Here is a 20,529-nt window from a genome sequence, read left to right as displayed (position 1 = left end):
GGGGGAAGATAGGTGGGAAGGAAGGAGTTTGCTTTTGTTCGTTAGGCTACATTAATACAGTCCAGTATGCCTGTTAAATTTGAGATTGTTTAGAACTGCATTAGAGTCCTGTAGGAGTTTTGTGCTGTTGGAAAAGATGGGTTGGACTGACTTTTTAAAAATGGTCTTAATACAGTAGCATAGGCTTCACTTTAGAGTGTCATGGGTATGTTTTGTTTCTAAATTTTTCCTGTGAAGTCAGGTGAGGTAAATAGAGCTTGAATCTGCTGTTAATGACTTAACCCCTTAGGTTCTTCAAGAGGATTTCCTTACTTGTATGCTTGCTACCAGGATTTGTGGATGAAACGGGACAAAAATCCAGTTGTTCAAATGGAGTTCCCGTTGTCGTTTCCCCCCAGTAAAAAAAAAAAGTTGATAGTACAGCCTTATCAATTAAGTGGGTAACATTATTGTGTTCAAGCTCATTGTAGCTGGCCGTGTGTGCTTTTCATTGTAACTCTATACTTTCATCTTCTCTACTGTTTCAGTGTGTACAACAAAATAGTCAGCTACATTTTCATGGAGCTTTTGTTCTTCAGTTTTCAGTTGACCAAAGAAATGGTGATGGAGAAGCCAAGTCCCCTGCTGGTCGGGCGGGAATTTGTAAGGCAGTATTATACTCTGCTGAATCAAGCACCAGACTACCTGCACAGGTAACGCTCCTGAACGTTTCTCTTTGTTTTTCTTTGCATGTATTTAACAATACTTTTATGTTATAAACTGTAACAAACCTATGCCCTCCTTTTTGGCTTGCCAGATGCAAGATATGAATACTTTTTTTTAATGTATTAACTTGTGCTGGGTGGTCACTAATCTTACAGTAAATTAATTCACTCCCAGCTGTGACCAAATAGAACAAAATAAAAGTAAAGGTTACAGCAGATAATTTTTTATCTGTCTAAGGTATTTCTAATGGTCAGTACTTATATTTTGAGAACTGCTCTGTTTGCTGTTAGCCTGAAGCTTCTTTACTCATTCAGGTCTCATTTGTAAGACTTAGTATCATAACAAGGTTGGTTAAAAATCAATCCTTTTTTTAAAAAAAAATTTAAATTAAATCTGAAATTTATGGCAAACTATTTTAAGGCCTAAACTTAATTTAATCATTTAAAATAATTTTTCAAAGGTACATTATATCCTTGAGCTGCTCCAAAAGTGTAAGGAATTAAACTGTTCTGAAATTTTAAATTGTATGCAGAATCAGAGGAAAAACATCTCTACTTTTGAGATCAACTCAAGCTTTATAACTCACAATGTCACTTGCTGCATTAAGTATCCATATTTTCAGTCTTTACAATGAAATGAATGCTGGTATTTACATTTAGGAAAATGTCTACTTCTGATTTCTGTTTTGCAGAAAAGTTTTTTGTCTTGATTAATTTGGGTTTCAGGTTAGCTAACAGGTACAGAGAGAATATTTTCATTTGGACTAGTTCATTCAAGATAAAGCCTGGCCTTTTGAATTTTGTACACTTTTAACTGAACTCCAATTTCCATCCAAGTGCAGCTTGATGCATGCTCAGGGAAATCATTATCTAGTAAATAAGAAATGCATCATTCATCAGTTTCTAACATAAAGTAAAAATTAAAAATCTGAATTACTGTATGTTATAGTATATCTATTCACATTTACTTAAGCAATTATATTGCTTATCATCCTGGATATTCCTAGATTATAAAGCCAGAAGAGTCTGCTGTGTGATCATCTAGTTTGACCTCCTGCATAACACCTGTCCTAGAATTTTCCTGAATTAAGTCCTGTTTGAACTAGAGCATATCTTTTAGACAAACATCCCATCTAGATAATTACCAGTAATGGGGAATCCACCACAATCTTTGGTAAATTGTTCGAGTAGCTAATTACCCTTACTGATAAAAATCTGTGCATTATTTCTTGTCTGAATGTGTCTAGCTTTACTCTCCAGCCCTTGGATCTTTTTACACCTTTGCGTGCTAAATTGAAGAGCCTATCAATCACATTTTTGTTTCTCATGTAGTTAGTTATAAACTGTGATAGTCACCCCATATCCTTCTTTTTGTTAGCAAAAAGACACATGAAGTGTAAACGCCAAGTATAAAGGGTATATTTGATTGGAAATCAACATGTTTTAATGGTTACACCAATCAGTGAAAATTAACCTCTCTTTAGGAAAAGAAGAGCAAATGCTAAATACGGTTAAATTCAATTATTTAAATTAGGGTTTCCTGCGTGCTGACTTAAATAGGTGCACCCTGATGATAAATATATCATTCACTGAGAGACGTACGCTTGCTTAGGGTTATACTTTGCAACACTAGATAAGCTAAGAACTCCTACAATCCTGAAACCCCTCTTCATGTATAAATGTCACCAGGTATTGGGTGAAGATGATTTAAAATTGTTCACAAGTGTGCAGAATAGCTAACCCACGCATTTAGCCCAGACACCCTTTACTGCATGTGCTCTGGTTTTTATTCTAATCTAACCTGTACCTGGTGCTGGCAAAATTCTCTGCTCTGTAATACTACTGCTATTTTATCAAATGGTAGAAGAAGCTGTAAAATGGAAGCTTCACCTTTGCTAGTTTGGTAGTTTGCACATTAGTATCTTTTTAAGTCTCTAGGTTAATGAAATATCATTCTGATTATAATTTTTAACCAGAACTTGACTAAATATTGCCAGATGGCACCTGCTAGCCAAAGGACTAGGTTGATATGGCAGATGAGCTTTGGGCTTGTGGGAGAGGAGCACACCAAGATCCTACAAAGCCTAGCACCAATCCCAGCTGCTAGGAAAGGGTGATAAGATTCTTATCAGCGAACTGTGGTGGACCATACTGGTGGCTCTGTCTATTGGGCAGAGGAAAGAACTCTTCTTTCACTCCCCAAATCATAGAACCTCCTGATGGCTGTAATGGTGGAGGGGGGTGTTTCCCGCTACTGTAGCTGTTTTTGGGAGGTCTTCCCTGAATACTTCAGTGCCTGCCTGTGCTGCTGTTAATAGTTTTCCAAAACAGCAGCAGCAGAGACATATTCGCATGGGCCCTGTCAGTTTCACGGCTGTCCATGGGGTTCTGAATAGCAGGAGTTAAACTAACCAACGTCTTGCTCATTATTCTAGGCAGCAGCGTGAAGCTGTGAGGCTTGCGGCTGTCTCATAAGACTGCATTGCATGGGCTCACACTTAGGAGGTTTATTTTGCAATTACCAGTGTTAAGAACTCTTTTAAAAAGCTGAATTTCTACAGAAATTGATAGATGGCTTGACAATCCCTTCAGTTAAGTGAAGGACATACAAGTGTCTAGGAAGTATTACTCGTATTTCTCAGAAATAGCCTTGGCAAACTGTACAAAGAGAACGACAGGCAAAGTTTATTTGTAGTGTGAATGCATTTTGTGGCACCGATTCCACTTAGCAGCACTTTGAATGGGAAGTGTCAAGGTACTTTTGACTGAAACAGGACTCTTTTTGTGGGGGGTTCTCTCCCCCCCCCCCCCGATCTCTTACAGATGACACTATTCTGTCTGTAAATCGCTGCATTCTCACTCTTGTGATGTTGTTCCTGCATACTAGGTTGCTAACTTCAGAAGGAAAATTAAAAATTAAAGATGAGCTGTGGTGCTTGTCAAAATTAAAATAAATTGCTCTAGTGGTGACATTTAGTATGTATAAAATGGAAGTTTCATTTTGCAAAGGATTTCAAGATACCAATCCCCCCCCCCCAAAAATCTGAAGAAATTGTTCTGGGTTGATTAAAACATTGTTTGATTTTTGACTTCTTTTAAAAATTTGTGTGTGATATAAACATTTCAAAACAATGTTGTTTGAAAACAAAAAATCAAAATGTTTCATTCTGAACATATTGAAATGGGTGTTGTCAGAACTTTTTTCTTCCAAAACAAAGTTCTGGCAAAATCATTTCACAAAGGATTTCAATTTTAATGGAACTGCATATTCCAGCAGAATATGGTTCTGTTAAAGTTTCTCCAACCAGCTCAAGTACTCACTAGGCTGTGGTTGAGATTCAGTATGCAAATGTGTTTAAATACCTTTAAAAAAAAAAAAAAAGGCTTTGTAGGCTTTCTACAGTCATCTGGTTCCCTTTAGGGTCAGTGGAGCTCTACTTGGGTAAATAGTGGTACTGGGGCTGGGATGGCTTGTTTGGTTTTTTTGTTTAAGATAATTCTGTTTCCTCTTAAGAATGTAATAAAACCAATATAGTGTAGTTATGATCAGGAAAGGTCTGTAAAATTGGCAGTCAACAGAACCAAGTTCCACCTACAGATTCTTTGCTGAAAATGTCTAAGCCAGAAAGAATTCAACTTGACTTTTATATACTAAGGTGAGTTTACAGGGTTAGCAGTTAATTGACGCAAAAAAATTTGCTCAGCTAAAACTCTTGATCTAGAAATCACTGAAGCAATAAACATGAACACTGCTGTTTCTAGAGGCCACTTTCCAGAGTACAGTTGCATGTCAAAACTGGTGTCTTGAGTCTCTACCAGTGGTTTGAGTATCTTCGATGACTCCATTGGGAAGATGAAAGATTCCAGAGTACTGTCTTCCTAAAACCTATTCGGAGAACCTGGAATTGGCCAGGTGACTTCAGACACCCCTCAAATTCTTTTAAAAGAGCAGAAAACTTGATGGCCTGTTCAGTGAGAGTATTAACTTCTGACAACAGAAGAATTTTGGTTTTGAAGAACAAATACTTGCAAATAGGAATTTGGATTTGCATGCAGTGAAATTTTGGACTGAGCAATCTTGACCATGTGCTGTTACTAAGCCTAGGTTCAAATATAGTATTTTTATAGTAAAATACTGTCTTCTGAAGACCAGTAATATGATTCGACTTTTAATACAGCAAGGCTTAATGGATAAATTCCCTCTTTTACAGGTTTTATGGAAAGAATTCTTCCTACGTCCATGGTGGCTTGGATTCCAATGGAAAACCAGCTGATGCCGTCTATGGGCAATCTGTAAGCTTTTGTAAAACTGAGTGAAATACTTTTGCAGGGAATTAAATAGTTACAATTAGATTTTTTTTCTGATCTAAGGTCTTCTGGCTTGTTTAGTGTTTCAAGCAGATCCATCTATTAGATACGGAGCATATGTGTGTTCATGCTCTCTGGGGTGTTCGTAGTTTTACTTGGTGCAGTGTGAACATCTTGGACAAACCTACTCTGGGACTTGAGAATTAATTTGCAGTAATTTGCCATCCTTTTGTGCTTGATGGGCAAACTTGTCACATGTTTCAAAAACTATCGACAGCTATGAAATTTGGAGATGAATATTAAATACTGATAAGAACACCACATTAGAGCTGAGTGCCCTGGGCTATGCTGTCGCAGTGGTGAAGCATTTAATGGTATTCAAGCAGCGATATCTTCTGCAAATTAACGCAAACTCCAAGTGTCCTCTTTGACTCTTGTCTCAACTCAGAAGAAAAAGCACATGGCATGATTGCCTGGGTTTTTTTGTTTGTCTGTCTGGGTGCTGCCTTGATGTGAGTTCATTTTATGATCAAATTTGCAAGTGGCACCAAAATTGGAGAGGGAGGGGGAAAAAAGCCAAACAGCAGACTGACCTAGAGAGATTAAAACAGTGAAGGCTGAAGGTATTGAGGAAAGTTTAAATATAAAGAACTACACCAAGGGGGAGTGGCTTTTGGTCTATGCTCTGTAGGGCTTTGAGGGCAACCCTAGACTGCAAACCTCACCCTGAACTTGATATTCTCTATACCCACCAATCTGCACTATAGAAGTCTTTCTGATAAACTGAATTAACTTAGAAAATGGGTAACTGATTCTTCTCTGCCTTTTGCAGGACATCCACAAGAAGGTGCTGTCTCTGAACTTTAAGGACTGCCACACAAAGATCCGTCATGTGGATGCCCATGCTACTCTTAATGATGGTGTTGTAGTCCAGGTGATGGGAGAACTCTCCAATAACATGCAGCCAGTGCGCAGGTTCATGCAGACGTTTGTACTTGCCCCTGAGGTATGCTTTATTGTACTTTAAACGTGGGGTAGTACTGACCTGAAAATAGCTGCAGCTATTCAGCTCCACACTGGAATCTTAGGGTTCCAGTTGGAAAGTGTTTCTCGCACAAGAGCCCAGCAGTGGTGTGCTGCAAATGCTTTAAGAAGTTACATTACTTGGAACAGTATCAGGAGGGGATGTAACATTTTGAGTTGTGCCTAATAAGTATCATTAAAATGTTGCTTAGGTAGGTATTCTCAAAACATTGCTGATCCCCACTTAACAGTTGTATCTTGCAGCTGATACCTCAAACATCTAGTGTTGGAGAACAATGCTCTCCAACATTTGAAGACTTGCATTCCAAGCTTTCTGATACTATAAAGTATTGACTTCTTGCTGCAGTTGCTTTCAAAATAGCAGTTTTCAAAATCATGTGACAGTTGAAAGTGGGAGTGAAGAAAGAGAGATGGTAATTGAGTGACATTATTTTTAACTTGGCAATTTCCAATTTACGTTTTGGAAGCTGTAGCTCCTAGTCTTTTTTTCAACTTTGGTAGTTCATAACAAATTGTTCTGTTCCCTGAGTCTTGATTAACGCATGGAATGAGAGGTCCATGATGAGCATTATTGCAGCCCACCCATCTTATTTACAAGTACCTTGCTAGCTTGAGGACATGCTTTTGCTTCTGCATTCTAGAGGCTGTATAGTTGAGGGTAGCTCCTAATCTCCATGTCTCCAGCCTTTCCTAACTGGACTTAGTTTGACCTAAAATCCTGCTTTTGTGTTTGTGATCTATTATACTTTTTATATTTGACATGCGTCAAATACTACTTCTTAAATACAGCCCCATTAGGGAAACTATTACTATGCAGCATCTGAGCATATTAATAAATTCTCTAATGCTTACATAGGCAATATGACACTAGACCTATCCATGAAGTCAGGATGTTTTCAGGTATTTCATTTAGATTACTCATCAGTCTCTTGGTATTCATAAAGAGCTGGCTGTTCTGTATTTGATCACCCTTTCTTCTCTGAAGTCCAGTCACAGACACATGAGCTATGGTGTGCTATCAAGATACAGATAGATTACCAAGTGCTAACTACTTTTATAAAGTGGAATGAACTTCTGACCCTTTTCTATTTGAAATAAAACTCAGTTGTGTCTTAAAAGTAGAAAATAACATGGACAAGGTGCAGCAAAATAGTTGGTATATACATGTCTATTATTATACACTTATCATGCTCATGGTAGTGAAGGCGGCCCTATCTTCTTCAGACACCCCAGCCGGTCCTAGGTTAGGTTTGCTTTCCCTGAACAACTGCCTGCTCCTCTTGAACTAACTTTCCTCTAAGCTGTGCGGCAGCAGGGAGAGGCACCTCTCCCATGGCCCCCAGCCCCAGAACTTCCATGACCGGGGAGAGGCAGCTCTTTTCCCCCTCCAGCCCCAGAGCTGCTGTGGCTGGGGAGAGGTGGCCGCCTCCCTTCCAGCCCCAGGGCAGCCTGCACCTCAAACCCCTCATCCTTGACACCCATCCCAGAGCACGCACTCCCAGCCAGAGCCCTCATCTCCCTACACCCCAAGCCTCTGCTTGAGCCCCCTCCGCACCCTGAACCCCTCAGCCCTACCCCCGCCACACATCACCTCCATATTGGTGCACATAATAAAATTAATTCCTCACATGCATGGGAAAAATTAGAGGGAACATTGCTTTTGAGTCCCCTTTTAAACTTCCATAGTCTTTGACTTTGATTTCCAGGCTTTTTACATCCTAGAATTGTCTCTTAATGCCCCAGTGTGTTTATCATCAGGTGTCCTATCGTGAGCCATTCTGTTTCCTTCCTGCTTGTTTTCCTTCTATATTACCACAGTAAATATTCCAATTTACCAGGTAAACCAACAGTATTCGTGAAGTATTGTAGAGCAGCTCCAAGCCCATAAGTCTGTTTGTAATTGTGATCTGTTGTTCTCAAGTTGGCCTCCAAAAAACTTTCTCAAATCCACAGCTAGATGCAGTTGCTAGCCTTTCGTTTGGCTTTAATTTGGCCTTATTGATCCTGTCAGCCATAATGAAGCAAGGTATAGCTGTTTGTTTGGACTGAATAGCATTTTTCCTTTCTGCTTCAGGAATCATTTAAAAAGCTGTACAGTGTCTCATTGCTTTCTGCTGAGTTTTATGGGTTATGTCATAGTCCTCTCTGTTGCCTACAGGTGTGTGCTTGCTATTATGGTAGAATGGCTTTTATGATTGCAACAGTATTTCCATTTTGACAGGCGTGTCAAACCTTTATTTTTAAAAATTATATGTATGTCAAAGCAAATATGAACCTAGTACTTGAATTTTCCATATTGGAGATGAGTTTATAGGTTTTTCCTCATAGAATAGGAAATAGTTGCCAATCACTGTGGCCCAGATCCCTAGGTTTGGCCAAACTGCTTAGTGCAGTACATGGAATGGGGGGTAAAAAGTGGTACAAAGCAACCTCTCCACTCCCTTGATCCTCTGCTTGACTGGAGGCCAAACCAGTCCTATCCTAGCTTAGGACAGCCTCAACTACAAATTTGCTTTAAGTTGCATCACCTAGTGTGGTGATTCTTTGGAGTGCAGCACATGCTAGTATTCTCCCCTGATGGCCTGCCCAAGAATGTCCCTTTTGCTTGGGGGCTGAGTGTAGAAGCAACTTGGCTGCTTTTGTGCCACCCAGAGGTTCCCTCTGTTGGGCAGTTGCTACTTCTGCACTGCCAGAGTGTCACAGGAGGGGCAGAACTGTGACCAGGCTCTTTCACTGTGACTGTAAACTCTTCATAATCATGTAATGTTTTGCTCTGGGACTGAATATAACGGAACCAACTTCTTATTCCTGCTTGCCTCCAGGGTTCTGTTGCAAATAAGTTTTATGTCCATAACGACATCTTCCGCTACCAAGATGAGGTTTTTGGTGATTCGGACACTGAGCCTCCAGAGGGTAAGTAAGTACCAGGAGCCTGGAGAATTCTACTGGTGGCAGCTTTTGTGGCATTAGTGGGCATAGTAAGCAACTCTCAATTCTCCGGCTAGAGGAGATTCTTCTGTTACGAGAGGCATATTTGCAGTAAATTCAAATTGTCTCCTGTGTTGCTTTTTTTTCCCCTTGTCCCTTTTCTACTGCTGGTACTTCAGCATGGGCTGTTGGAATACAGCTACTGCAGTTGCTGTCACAGTCCTCCTTCCTACAGTGATATTCAAATAAAAATTCCCCCAAAATATATGTATTTATGAAAGAATCCCTTTGTTGAGCTTGGACAGTGTGATGGGTGTGACTTGAGTTCTCCTTCTTCCCTAACCCACTCTAGAATCTGAGGAGGAGGTGGAGGAACCTGAGGAAAGACAGCAGACCCCTGAGACGGTTGATGATCCCGGTGCGTACTACGAGCAGTCTGTCAGGTAAAAAGACTATACTTTTACTATGGGGAAGTCAAAGCTTGAGCGTTGTGATCTCTTTAAGGACCGGGTCTGGAGTCAGATGTGAAGAGAAGTCAGGAATGACCATGTTTTATCTCTAGAAGTTGGGCTTCTGCTGCAGGAGCTGTAGCATCAACATTGTTAAATGATCCGCTATTAGCTGTGAGGCTGAGCCTGACGTTCTACAGAATAACCTGTAACTCGCGTCCCCCGGAAGTATATGCCTCTTTAAGTGAATTTTGCTAGGCCCTAGTACTTTGCATTGTATTTTGCATACCTGGGTTCTAAGCATGCCTTCAGTATGGTTCTTTATCCAAATTGAAAAGCAAGATTGTTCCCATTCATGATGTTTTTCTATAGCAATGACTTGGAGGAACAGCTGGAGGAGCCAGTAGTGGAACCAGAACCGGAGCCTGAACCGGAGCCAGAACCGGAGCCAGAACCAGAAGTGCAGGAAGAAAAATCTGAGCCAGTATTGGAGGAAACTGTTCCTGAGGAGACTGTGGAAAAGAGTCCTTCTCCAGTCCCTGCAGACCCTGCTCCTGTGGTGCAAGAGGATTCCAGGGTAATGAAATGAGTGACTTTCACTGTATTGTTTAATCAGTAGAATCATAGACTATCAGGGTTGGAAGGGACCTCAGGAGGTCATCTAGTCCAAGCCCCTGCTCGAAGCAGGACCAATCCCCAATTAAATCATCCCAGCCAGGGCTTTGTCAAGCCTGACCTTAAAAACTTCTAAGGAAGGAGATTCTACCACCTCCCTAGGTAACGCATTCCAGTGTTTCACCACCCTCCTAGTGAAAAAGTTTTTCCTAATATCCAACCTAAACCTCCCCCACTGCAACTTGAGACCATTACTCCTTGTCCTGTCCTCTTCTACCACTGAGAATAGTCTAGAACCATCCTCTCTGGAACCACCTCTCAGGTAGTTGAAAGCAGTGGTAGTTGAAAGCATATGTTCATCATCTTCTTTCTTTTTTTTTTTTTCTTCCTCTTCCTTATGTATAACACACCAAAATCTTTACTCTGGCAAGATGGGGGTAGCTGGATGAGAGGTATCCAAATTCTTTTGCATATGACTTTTCTCTCCTGCTCCTGAATTGTCCTTTTCACCTCAAATTGAGGTTCTCCACAGAAAAACAATGGGTCAATTAGCTGGTTGCTGGTATCTCAATAGGAGGACACATTATCAAGGCCCTCTGTTTTGTACCTGTTCAGTTTGCTCCAGAAACTGGCTTGAATTTGTCCTTGACTTTTTTTTTTTTCCCAATACATTGAATGCTTATGGTGAGGCTTGGAAGAATTATGTTTTTATTGGTTGTTAATAATCGAAATTTAGGCAAAGTAAGAAAAATACTGCTTGAGAACTTACTAGAATTTGATTTCAGCATCATTACTTTTGTGTTTTGACATGTGATATTGTGTGTTAACGGTTATTAAGCTTGAACTCTTTGAATCTCAACGTCTACTGTCGTTAAATAAGCGTCTTCCCCTTGTAATTTCCCACAACTGGGAACATTTAATTGGGTACAAGGAATCTTAAAATGCACTTTGTGCATTTGGGAAAATTTAATAAGCGTCGATAGGCACTAAATTTTTGTTTTTCTTTTGAAGTCAAACTCTGCCCAGCCAACTTACGGCTGTGAAGGCATCTTTCCAAATATGATTTAGGGTGTAACCCCTGCAGTGATGAGTCTAACAATAGCCCCAGTTCTGTGCTGCATCCCTGCCTATTTATGCAGTGTTCAGGGGTTAGAAACAGCTTGATTCCCCCATTGTAGCAGGGGAGGGGGATCCATGGGTGCCACAAGTCTAGTATAGTAGCCCTAGGAATGAGACCGTGTGTGGCTCTAATGCTCTGCACTCTGTTTTTCTGAGTTGGGATGGTTCATAGGCAGCTGTGGGGAAATGGCTGAGGGCTGGATCCAGAACTCGGAAGGCTCAAAGGTGTCTTTAAAGCTGTTACCACCACCTCAACTGTCACTCCTGAGAGGCACAGTTCAGGGTCTGGGCCTCTTGTTAGAAGTAGAACTGCAGGCCTTGAGTTACTTAGTAACACTGTTCATTCCTTTAGACATTTTCGTGGGCGTCTGTAACCAGCAAGAATCTCCCACCCAGTGGAGCTGTTCCAGTATTGGGAATACCACCTCATGTTGTGAAAGTACCAGCCTCACAAGTAGGAATACTGCACGAATCACAGAATACTTGGGGACCTGGGTGAAAATATGCAGTAGAAATTCCCTGCTTATAGCATGGATTTTAGGATTCTTCATGGGGTTTTGCAATTGTTAGGGGTTTTGTAAATAACCATTTAAACAAAAATCACATTTGTAACCCTTGTAGCTGGAAAGAAAACCTTCATCAATATGGACCAAATGTGCTCACAGTGTGTATTGAGTGAGTCTGCCTTGAAAAACATACGCAAAAATCTAGTGAGGGCAGTTCCACAGAGCTTGGGCAAACTTGCCAAGTTAGAGGTACTAAAATCTTTCAGCCATGATTAGGCAAGATACATTTCATCTCCCTTTCCAACATTATGTAGCACTAGGGTACATTTTATTGAATGAGGGATAACTATTAAAAGTCTAGCACTATACAATAAAAACAGAACAGCATTTCATTTTGAAGTTACAAGTATAACTTGAGCTGAAATGCATTCTGTTGCCACTGATGAAAAGAACTGCTAATCTTTTGCAAATTGGAAATTATCTCAGTATAATCGAAAATTTGATAGTAAGCTCTGAAAAATGAACTTTGCTACTAGCCTTGCCTGTTTTTACTTATCACTTATTGCTTGTTCATTTCTGCAGCCCCGTCCTGAATCCAAGCCTGAATCCCAGACTCCACCACAGAGGCCTCAGAGGGATCAGAGGGTGAGGGAGCAACGAACAAGCATCCCACCACAAAGAGGGCCTAGACCAAGTAAGAAAAGCTAGAAGAGCATAAGTACTTCACTTTTTTTTCCCATTTCTATCTCCTTTTAATTGCCTAAGGAGCCATGAAGCACTCAATGTACGATGTGCTGATTAGTGTTGTTTTTTTCAGTTCTTAATGATAGATATTCTAAGTCACTTCTGCTGCTGTTGATGTTTTAGCTGATCTGGTCCTGAACCTCTGTTTTAGAAATGAACTTTCACAAATATAAAAAAGTTTGTAGTATTTAGATGGGTTTTTTTTTGTTTTTAGGTTTGCTCATCAGTGTGAGTTTCTAATGCATGGCTGTTGTGAAAATTATTGAAATTCCACTAGAACTTGAGACTGAATCTTATTGCTTGCCAGTTACTCTGATGATTAGGACTGTTCAGGTATTATGCATGCTGTTTGGCTTTAAGCAAGTTTGTTTGTTTTAAGTTCGTGAAGGTGAGCAGGGTGACATGGAAACTAGACGGATTGTTAGGTACCCAGACAGTCATCAGCTATTTGTTGGAAACCTTCCTCATGATGTGGATAAAACTGAACTGAAGGACTTCTTCCAAAGTAAGTTGCTGACTTTGCTTTGTTCACCACAAAGTTTTGGGGCTGCAACCATAAGCACATGTCTGTTTCTGCAGAACATTCTAATGTGTGACCAAAGAACTTGGCTCCTCTCTTGCAGATTATGGGAACGTTGTGGAACTCCGCATCAACAGTGGTGGGAAGCTCCCTAACTTTGGGTTTGTGGTATTTGATGATCCTGAACCGGTTCAGAAGATCCTTAGCAATAGGGTAAGGTGGCGGTGTTTGGACTAGCGGAGATTTGATTCTGCGAAGTAACGTTTTTGAATCCGTTCCTCTCTGTTAATGGTGGGCAATGTCTGTCTGTCCCTTAAGAAGAAGGGATGTTCTTTTAGCCCCTCTCTTCTTCCTCTGCTCCCAGTTTACGTCCATAAATGAACCACTCTGAATAAGTGTGATTTACGTGTTCACACTGTTTGGAAATTAACACATGCAGTTGGCCAAATTTAATGCTGAAGCAAACTAGTATTTTACAAACCTAAACAGTTAACTAGTAAGCATTAGTCTTACTGTTTAACCAAACCTAACTGTTAGCCCCTGGACTCTGCTGGCCGCCTGCCCGCCCAAGGCCCTGCCAGCTGCCTGCTCCAGGAGCAGTTCCTCTCCCTTTAATCGGTTAACCATTTAAATGACATAATTTTAATAGTTTAAACAGTTAACTTTTAAAATGGATGTTTACATCCCTAAAGCAAACCAAAAGAGAGAGAAAACTGCCATGGAGAAAACAGAGCCCAAATAAAGAAGCGGGGGGAACCATGTTTGTGTTTGCTTTGAAGAAGGAATTTACATCCTAAACAGGCTGGGTGCAGAGTCACCTGCTCTCAGCCTGGCCACAGCCACTATGAATGTAAAAGGTTATAGCTAGTGACCCCATGGAGATTGTTGTGTATGTGGTAGATCTAAACACTTTGCACCCACGCACATCTGCGCCTGTACAGCCAGCCGTTAGAGAGTTCGCAGCAGTCGGGCACTTCTCTTCCTCCCTCACCCCTTCGGTGTGACCCCACACTTACAGGCTTTTGGAGAGGAGTGGCCAGTCCTTGGCCCTTTCTGTATTATATCTGTTTATATCATTTTGTGCTCTTTTCCTGCAAGTCTCAAATCTGCAGGCTCTAGGGAATGTTTGTGTCAGACTTAAAGTAGAATTAACTGTGGTGCTCTCCTTCTTGATAATATAAGACAGTAGTGGGGCTTTATGTGTATATTTAACCCACAGCTGAACAGTTCAAATATCTTTTACTTCTAATAATTCAGAACCCTTATTTTCATCTGTAATTTAACTTTAGTTATCTGTATTGATCTTCTCCAGCGATCATGCACAGTATGCTGGACACAAGCACGTTTCCTTTAATTCTAGACCGGTTCTTGCAACAATACTATCTCTGTTACATTACAAATACTGCGTATTGGAATTTAAAGATTACTAGTAATCTTTATCAACCAGAGAGCTAAACCTGCTTGCTAGCAGTTCCTGTGAAAGGGAGGCCCTGCCAGTGGAGTCTAGGGGCAAAGTGACAGAGAGATACTTAAACCCTATTCCCATACCTGGTTGTTGGGAAGGGTGTTGGTACCCCTCATGCCAGGGTATTGGCTCGCGAGCTCCGTGAGAACTGATCATCAAGTGGGAATCTTAGCTGAAAAGCTTTCTGCTTGTCACTGGCAAGAGGAATTCTTCAAGCCGCCTTTATATATTACAGCATCCAGAATAACTCATGGTCTCTAATGAGGTATAATTGATATATGTATGAAGGAACCTTCACTCTTGAATTTCTTAGCTTTTTGTAGACTTAATTCCTCAGCCTTATGTGGCAGTAGCTTATTTACATATTATGCTAACGGGGCGTGTGTTCTGTTTGGCCTCTTCTCTCCTTCAGTGAAATTTGCCAACTCTAGGTTTGTCTACACAGCGAGTTACCGCGTGGCGAGCCAGGCAGCGAATCTGCAGCGCACTGTGCGTTAACTCACCATGTGGACACTGCTGCAGCCCACTGAACGTCCCAGAGTGTGGCTGTGTGTACTGTGGTAGTTCTCTTGCTGCCATATAGACAAGCCCTCAGTAACTCATCATCACAGCAATACAAAATGCTGCTATACTGAAAGTGAAGGATTTCACCAGAATGCATGGAGGATGCAGTATGGGCCTCTGAGCTGCTTCAAATCGGAAGAAAAGTCAACCGGAACACTGTAGCAGTGATCTTAATGATTTTTTCATTGTATTAAAGTGTGTCAGTGAAACAAGCTCATCTTATCTAACCACTTGCCAGGAAAGGTGGAGCATGTAAAGTGTTCAACTGCCTGAGAAGTCACAGTTGATCCATCCTTCCAATTGTTTGAACCGTCACACACCTCTTCTCCTGCCACCCCCAAAAATGTGTGGCTGAGTACACAACTGAGATAGTGTTTTTTGTTTTGTTTTTTTTTAACCTGTAAATAGGTAGCTGCCATGAGCTTTATTTCCTTCTTTCTTGTCTTGCTCCTGTTCCTAATACTAATCCCATTGAAGGGAACAGCATAAATTTACCCAGGTGAAAGGCTTTGTTGGAGAGTTACAGCTGCATTGTTAATGCTGGTAAATCTCTTTTCTTTCTCTTGCAGCCCATCATGTTCAGGGGGGAGGTGCGTTTGAACGTGGAGGAGAAGAAAACACGAGCTGCCAGGGAGGGTGACCGCAGAGACAACAGACCACGTGGACCTGGAGGCACTCGGGGAGGGCTGGGGGGTGGGATTCGAGGGCCTCCACGTGGAGGCATGTCTCAGAAACCAGGATTTGGAGCTGGAAGGGGCGTCGGGCAACGTCAGTGAATGCATCAAGGATGTTGGCATGGTGGCACAAACCCTTGTTCCTGCAGATTTGTGAATTTCAGCCTTGGGTATCTTGGAATGTGGCCCTAGCCTGTTATAGACTGCTACGTTTGATACTATTTTGGCCCCTTTTTGTTTGTTGTTATGGTTTTGTGATTTTTTTTTTCCTAGTCCTTGTCCCAGATTCCAGCTTTGTGGAACAATATTTTAGGAAAAGTGGATTTTAAAAAGAAAAGAACTGAAGTTCCTTGCTCACTGCAAACTTAACGGACTGGATTTTTTTTTTTTTTGTACCAGTGGTCTTTCCTAAAGGAATGTGTGGTTGGTTTTTTTGTTTTTGTTTTTTCCCTCTCTATACTGAAATTGTGTGCGTTTCAGTCAGTGGAATAATTTTTCGCCTGCATGTGTTCAAGAGCCTGTAGGAAAACCTAGCACTTGGCAAGCATTTCAAGGCAGGAGAAACTATTGTTTGTCCCTTGAGGGTCATGTGCACATCCTCTGGTCTGGCCATGTTGCCACTTGGAAAATTGACATTCACTCTTCTCTCTGTGGCGCTGTAAAGTGGAATAAAGGGTATCCATAGAATCTTTTTTCTTTTGATACATGATCACGAAAAGGAATTCTAACTACTGTTTTACCACTTACAAATTTTGGATTGTGGGATAGGTTTTAAATGTCTAGAACTTGACTCTTAAAACATTTTTCCTGAACTTGTGAAATTTTTTATTGAAATAGGGAGTTTTTTTTCATGTTTTAGTTTGTATTTGTAAAAAAAAGAAAAAAGAAAAAAAAGAAAAAAAAAAGCAAAATTGTTGTGCCTTCTATTTATCTCTCATTCCAGTCTTGGCAAATTGTTAAAAAAATAAAAAAAAGTCTAGATTTGCTTTATCAAGTGGAGTATGTTGGAATTCTTGTGGAGGGGTGAGTTTCCCCTCCATTCCTCCCATCACTATCTTTGTCGAAGATAACGACAAAAGGTTCTTTGGAAACTGAAGCAACCTCTGCTGTGGCAGTAGGTAGAGATGTCTAATATCATAAAGCACGTTGGTGGTTGGCTGAATGTTTGCTTTATCCAGCTGACTGAAAAGTTACGTGATTTTGTAACAACTCCCATTGTGACTAGAAAACTGTGGTTGTGGATATCTTTATTGTTGAAATGTAAATGACCTTTTTAGGATCGTGTACGCTTACTCTGTTCTTTATTATGGGGGGGCTGCTTTTGCAGTTTGGGCATTAGTTTAGAAACTCTCCTCTCCCAGAGGTGAAACTACCTAGATCAGATGCAGCCTCTGACAATTATGCTAGAGGTGTACTGATTGCTTATCAATTGCTGGTATATACTCCTGGTATTGAATAAGTATCTTTTTCATTCTCAGATTCAACTAAAATTGAAAATAAAAGGCAAGACTGTGTGTACAATTTTTATTACAGCAGTCTTAAAGGATTCTGGGGAACAGCTCGCTATTTTAGTAATTAACTTTCATTGTATAGAAAAACATCTGGAAGAAAATTGCAATCTTGCTTCCAGTTTAATACCAGAAGCCACTGCGGTCCGCTTAGAGCGGTGGCTCAATGCACCACCACCTTACATTGATATGAAGTGACTGGATGGTACATCAAGCTCATATGCCCCCTGCAGTATCTGCATCACAGTGGGCACCCCGGAGAGCTTATTAGTAATTGTCTTTCATGTGAACCAGGATTCAGTGGGTCTAAGTTCTGGGTTTTTTTAATGCAGGATCTGTGCAGATGTGATGTAATGGCATATACATATCTCATGGCCTCTGACACATTCCGCTTTACAAACTAGAACAGAGCTGTCTGGCCAGGGGGAGGTCACTGTAAACCATACCAGAAAAAGTTACTTGTGAGAGTTGGTGTAGTTTAAACAGTCCAGACCTCACTAAAGTCATCGGAAGCTTTTGTCAGAGACTTCAATATTTGTTTAAAAACTGTTGTTCAACCCACCTCTCCTCAAACATTTTACGGACTGACTTGACTTTTTTCACCTGCTCCCAAAAGTATAGAGACACGTCCTGGCACTTGAGTGGAGCTAACTGTAATGGCTATCCTGGCAGTGTGCCACCTTAGTGCACGGACATAAAGGAAATGTACAGTTCCCTCTTGCGGTAATAACTGGTAGTGTCTATTCTAAATGCTTTTCCCAACTTCAGATCAGGAATACATAGTTTCTGCCATTGCCAAGGGGTTAAGTGCAAGTCCTTTTCTGAAGTCTTCCCACTGGTGTTCTTTCTTTGCTTTTCATACCTACAGCTCCATAATGATGGGTACGTATAATATACTGCGGAGGGGAAGGAGAATGTCCTCTGCTGAGGAGAAATCAGACTCTAGCAACAGATACTGTGACTGCATATGTCTGCTCCCAATGCCTTTCTGGTAGAGAGGAAGTACTTGTTCCAAGATGATTAGGGGTCTGGAACACATGAGTTATGAGGAGAGGCTGAGGGAGCTGGGATTGTTTAGCCTGCAGAAGAGAAGAATGAGGGGGGATTTGATAGGTGATTTCAACTACCTGAAAGGGGGTTCCAAAGAGGATGGCTCTAGACTGTTCTCAATGGTAGCAGATGACAGAACGAGGAGTAATGGTCTCAAGCTGCAGTGGGGGAGGTTTAGATTGGATATTAGGAAAAACTTTTTCACTATGAGGGTGGTGAAACACTGGAATGCGTTACCTAGGGAGGTGGTAGAATCTCCTTCCTTAGAGGTTTTTAAGGTCAGGCTTGACAAAGCCCTGGCTGGGATGATTTAACTGGGAATTGGTCCTGCTTCGAGCAGGGGGTTGGACTAGATGACCTCCTGAGGTCCCTTCCAACCCTTATATTCTATGATTCTATGATTCTATACTGCACTTCAGATTATCAAAGCTTCAGTAAATAGCACCTTTGCCTTGCACATGCCAAAACTGTGAACACCTCTCCACTCGTTAAAGGAGTACTTCCTCAAAGGGATTTTGTCATGGTTTTTGACTCAAAATATAATTTCGGGAAGGCAGTGGAGAAGACTTGCAAAGCCTAAGTGATTTTGTGTTTGCTCTCTCTGTTTAGACAGCCAGTCTTCTGTGGTGTGAACCGCGTCATTGTTATAGTGCCAGAAGAACACCAGGAGGCAAAACTGATCAGATATTTGTCATAGTCTAAGGTGACTGAAATGCAGAAATTAAGTCTTGCATCTTTTTCATGTGTTTTTGTTATCGGAGAAGTGTTACTTCTTCTTAAAAAGAAGTTTATGCCGACAGCATCTCAGACTCTATGAATTCATGATTAAGGCTACAATTTTCACATGGAGGTCACGATATTCACAGTAACAATCAGAATGAAGTCTGTGATGAGCCCACCTTGCACCCAAGGTGGCTTCTGTCCCATGGGTGTGGGTCCGGCTCATCCCTGTAAGTGTTGCGACCTGGGACGCGTTGCAGTGTCACCCAGTTTGGGCGTGTCTGCTCCTCTGTTCATCTGTGGCAGGGTGAATGTGCCAAACCTGAGTGGCACGGTGACTGCATATGTCTGCTCCCAATGCCTTTCTGGTAGGGAGGAAGTACTTGTTCCAAGTGAACAGGCCCCTTTGTTTCGTAAGGTGGCAGCAGGCCTTCATAAGCCCTGCTCTGAAGGGTTCCTGAGGTTCCAGACTTCTACAAAAATGAAGTGGGGTGTTAAACAGCCTTCCTTTCTCTAGGTTAGAGGTAACACATGCATAGTCACTTTCCCAGGGAGCAGGCATTTGTGTAGAATTAACACTAGTGCCAAGAATATAAACGTACCTATTTTGCCTTCTACATGCTGGTCTAGCCCATATGCATTTATCCCTGTACTATCAAGTCCCCATTGTAAGGAATGGAGGGCATGTCCCCATGCTTCAGTTCTAATCTCTGTACATAAATGTACCTGAATCAGAGCTTTCTAGAAGTATCAGGAGGGGAACAGTAAATCCCCCAAGAATAAAGGTTTTTGGTCAACTCTAAACTCTCTCTTCAGTCAAATGTCTTGGTCTTTTGTAATTTTTTTCTCCTCAGCTGAAGGGGAAACATAATACGTTTTTTTTAAACTAGCAAGCTATGCTCTGAGTTCGACTTTGAGTTCTAACTGAAGAGGGATGGAACTGATGACTAGCTAAAGTAGGGGTTTTCAAACTGGGGGTCAGGACCCCTCAGGGGGTTGGAAGGTTATTACATGGGGGGTTGCAAGCTGTCATCCTCCACCCCAAATCCTGCTTTGCATCCAGCATTTATAATGGTGTTAAATATATAAAAAAGTGTGTTTAATTTATAATGGGGGGGGGTCACACTTGGAGGTTTGCTGTGTGAAAGGGGTCACCAGTACAAAAGTTGGAGAACTACTGGGCTAAACGGTGTTTCTATAAATGATTCTGCTGTTATGAACCTTAATCTGCAACTGTGCTAAGGCCCTCTAGTATGCAGCCCCTGTTTTCAGCGGACAAGCATAGCCAAGAGGCTTAACCCCCTCTCGTATGCCAACAATTTTTGTTGGTCCCTTGAGTGATAAGATGGATTTCAGTGCATGAAACGCTGTCCCTGATTCTCCTCCTGAGGTTGGCTGTGCTGCGTCTGCTTGTAGAAGGTGCAGTGCCTTGAATGAATAGCGTGGTTGTCCTGAAGAGAGGCAGCTGGAGCTATAAAATCACAACATGTGTCTGGCTGACATTTGTCTTGGCTCAGAAAAAGTTACTACCTGTCTCTGCGCCTTGTAGCATGAGCCTCCAGAGAGTAAAGAGCCAGCCGTCCCTGTCATGCTTCTTGCTGCCAATGTTCA

General features: G+C 41.4%; 1 protein-coding gene across 4 annotated transcripts in view; it reads left to right on the top strand.

Moving 5' to 3' along the window:
• G3BP1 (G3BP stress granule assembly factor 1) overlaps positions 1-16,634 on the top strand; it is a 34,833-nt gene extending 18,199 nt beyond the window's left edge. For 2 of the 4 annotated variants that reach the window (XM_048860687.2, XM_048860692.2), the window contains exons 2-12: positions 579-692; positions 4,916-4,997; positions 5,845-6,018; positions 8,879-8,969; positions 9,337-9,427; positions 9,806-10,010; positions 11,520-11,621; positions 12,256-12,367; positions 12,797-12,922; positions 13,020-13,150; positions 15,536-16,634. In XM_048860687.2, the coding sequence (XP_048716644.2) occupies positions 598-692; positions 4,916-4,997; positions 5,845-6,018; positions 8,879-8,969; positions 9,337-9,427; positions 9,806-10,010; positions 11,520-11,621; positions 12,256-12,367; positions 12,797-12,922; positions 13,020-13,150; positions 15,536-15,742 (1,416 nt within the window). In that variant the 5' untranslated portion in view covers positions 579-597 and the 3' untranslated portion in view covers positions 15,743-16,634. Of the gene's footprint in view, positions 1-558; positions 693-4,915; positions 4,998-5,844; positions 6,019-8,878; positions 8,970-9,336; positions 9,428-9,805; positions 10,011-11,519; positions 11,622-12,255; positions 12,368-12,796; positions 12,923-13,019; positions 13,151-15,535 lie in introns of those variants that run through there. The other 2 variants (XM_048860688.2, XM_075131244.1) reach the window with 2 other exon arrangements.
• Positions 16,635-20,529: the final 3,895 nt, after the last annotated feature.

Source organism: Caretta caretta, chromosome 8 (assembly GCF_965140235.1).
Source record: "Caretta caretta isolate rCarCar2 chromosome 8, rCarCar1.hap1, whole genome shotgun sequence".
Lineage (NCBI taxonomy): Eukaryota > Metazoa > Chordata > Testudines > Cheloniidae > Caretta > Caretta caretta.
This window is presented reverse-complemented; position numbering and strand designations above follow the sequence as displayed.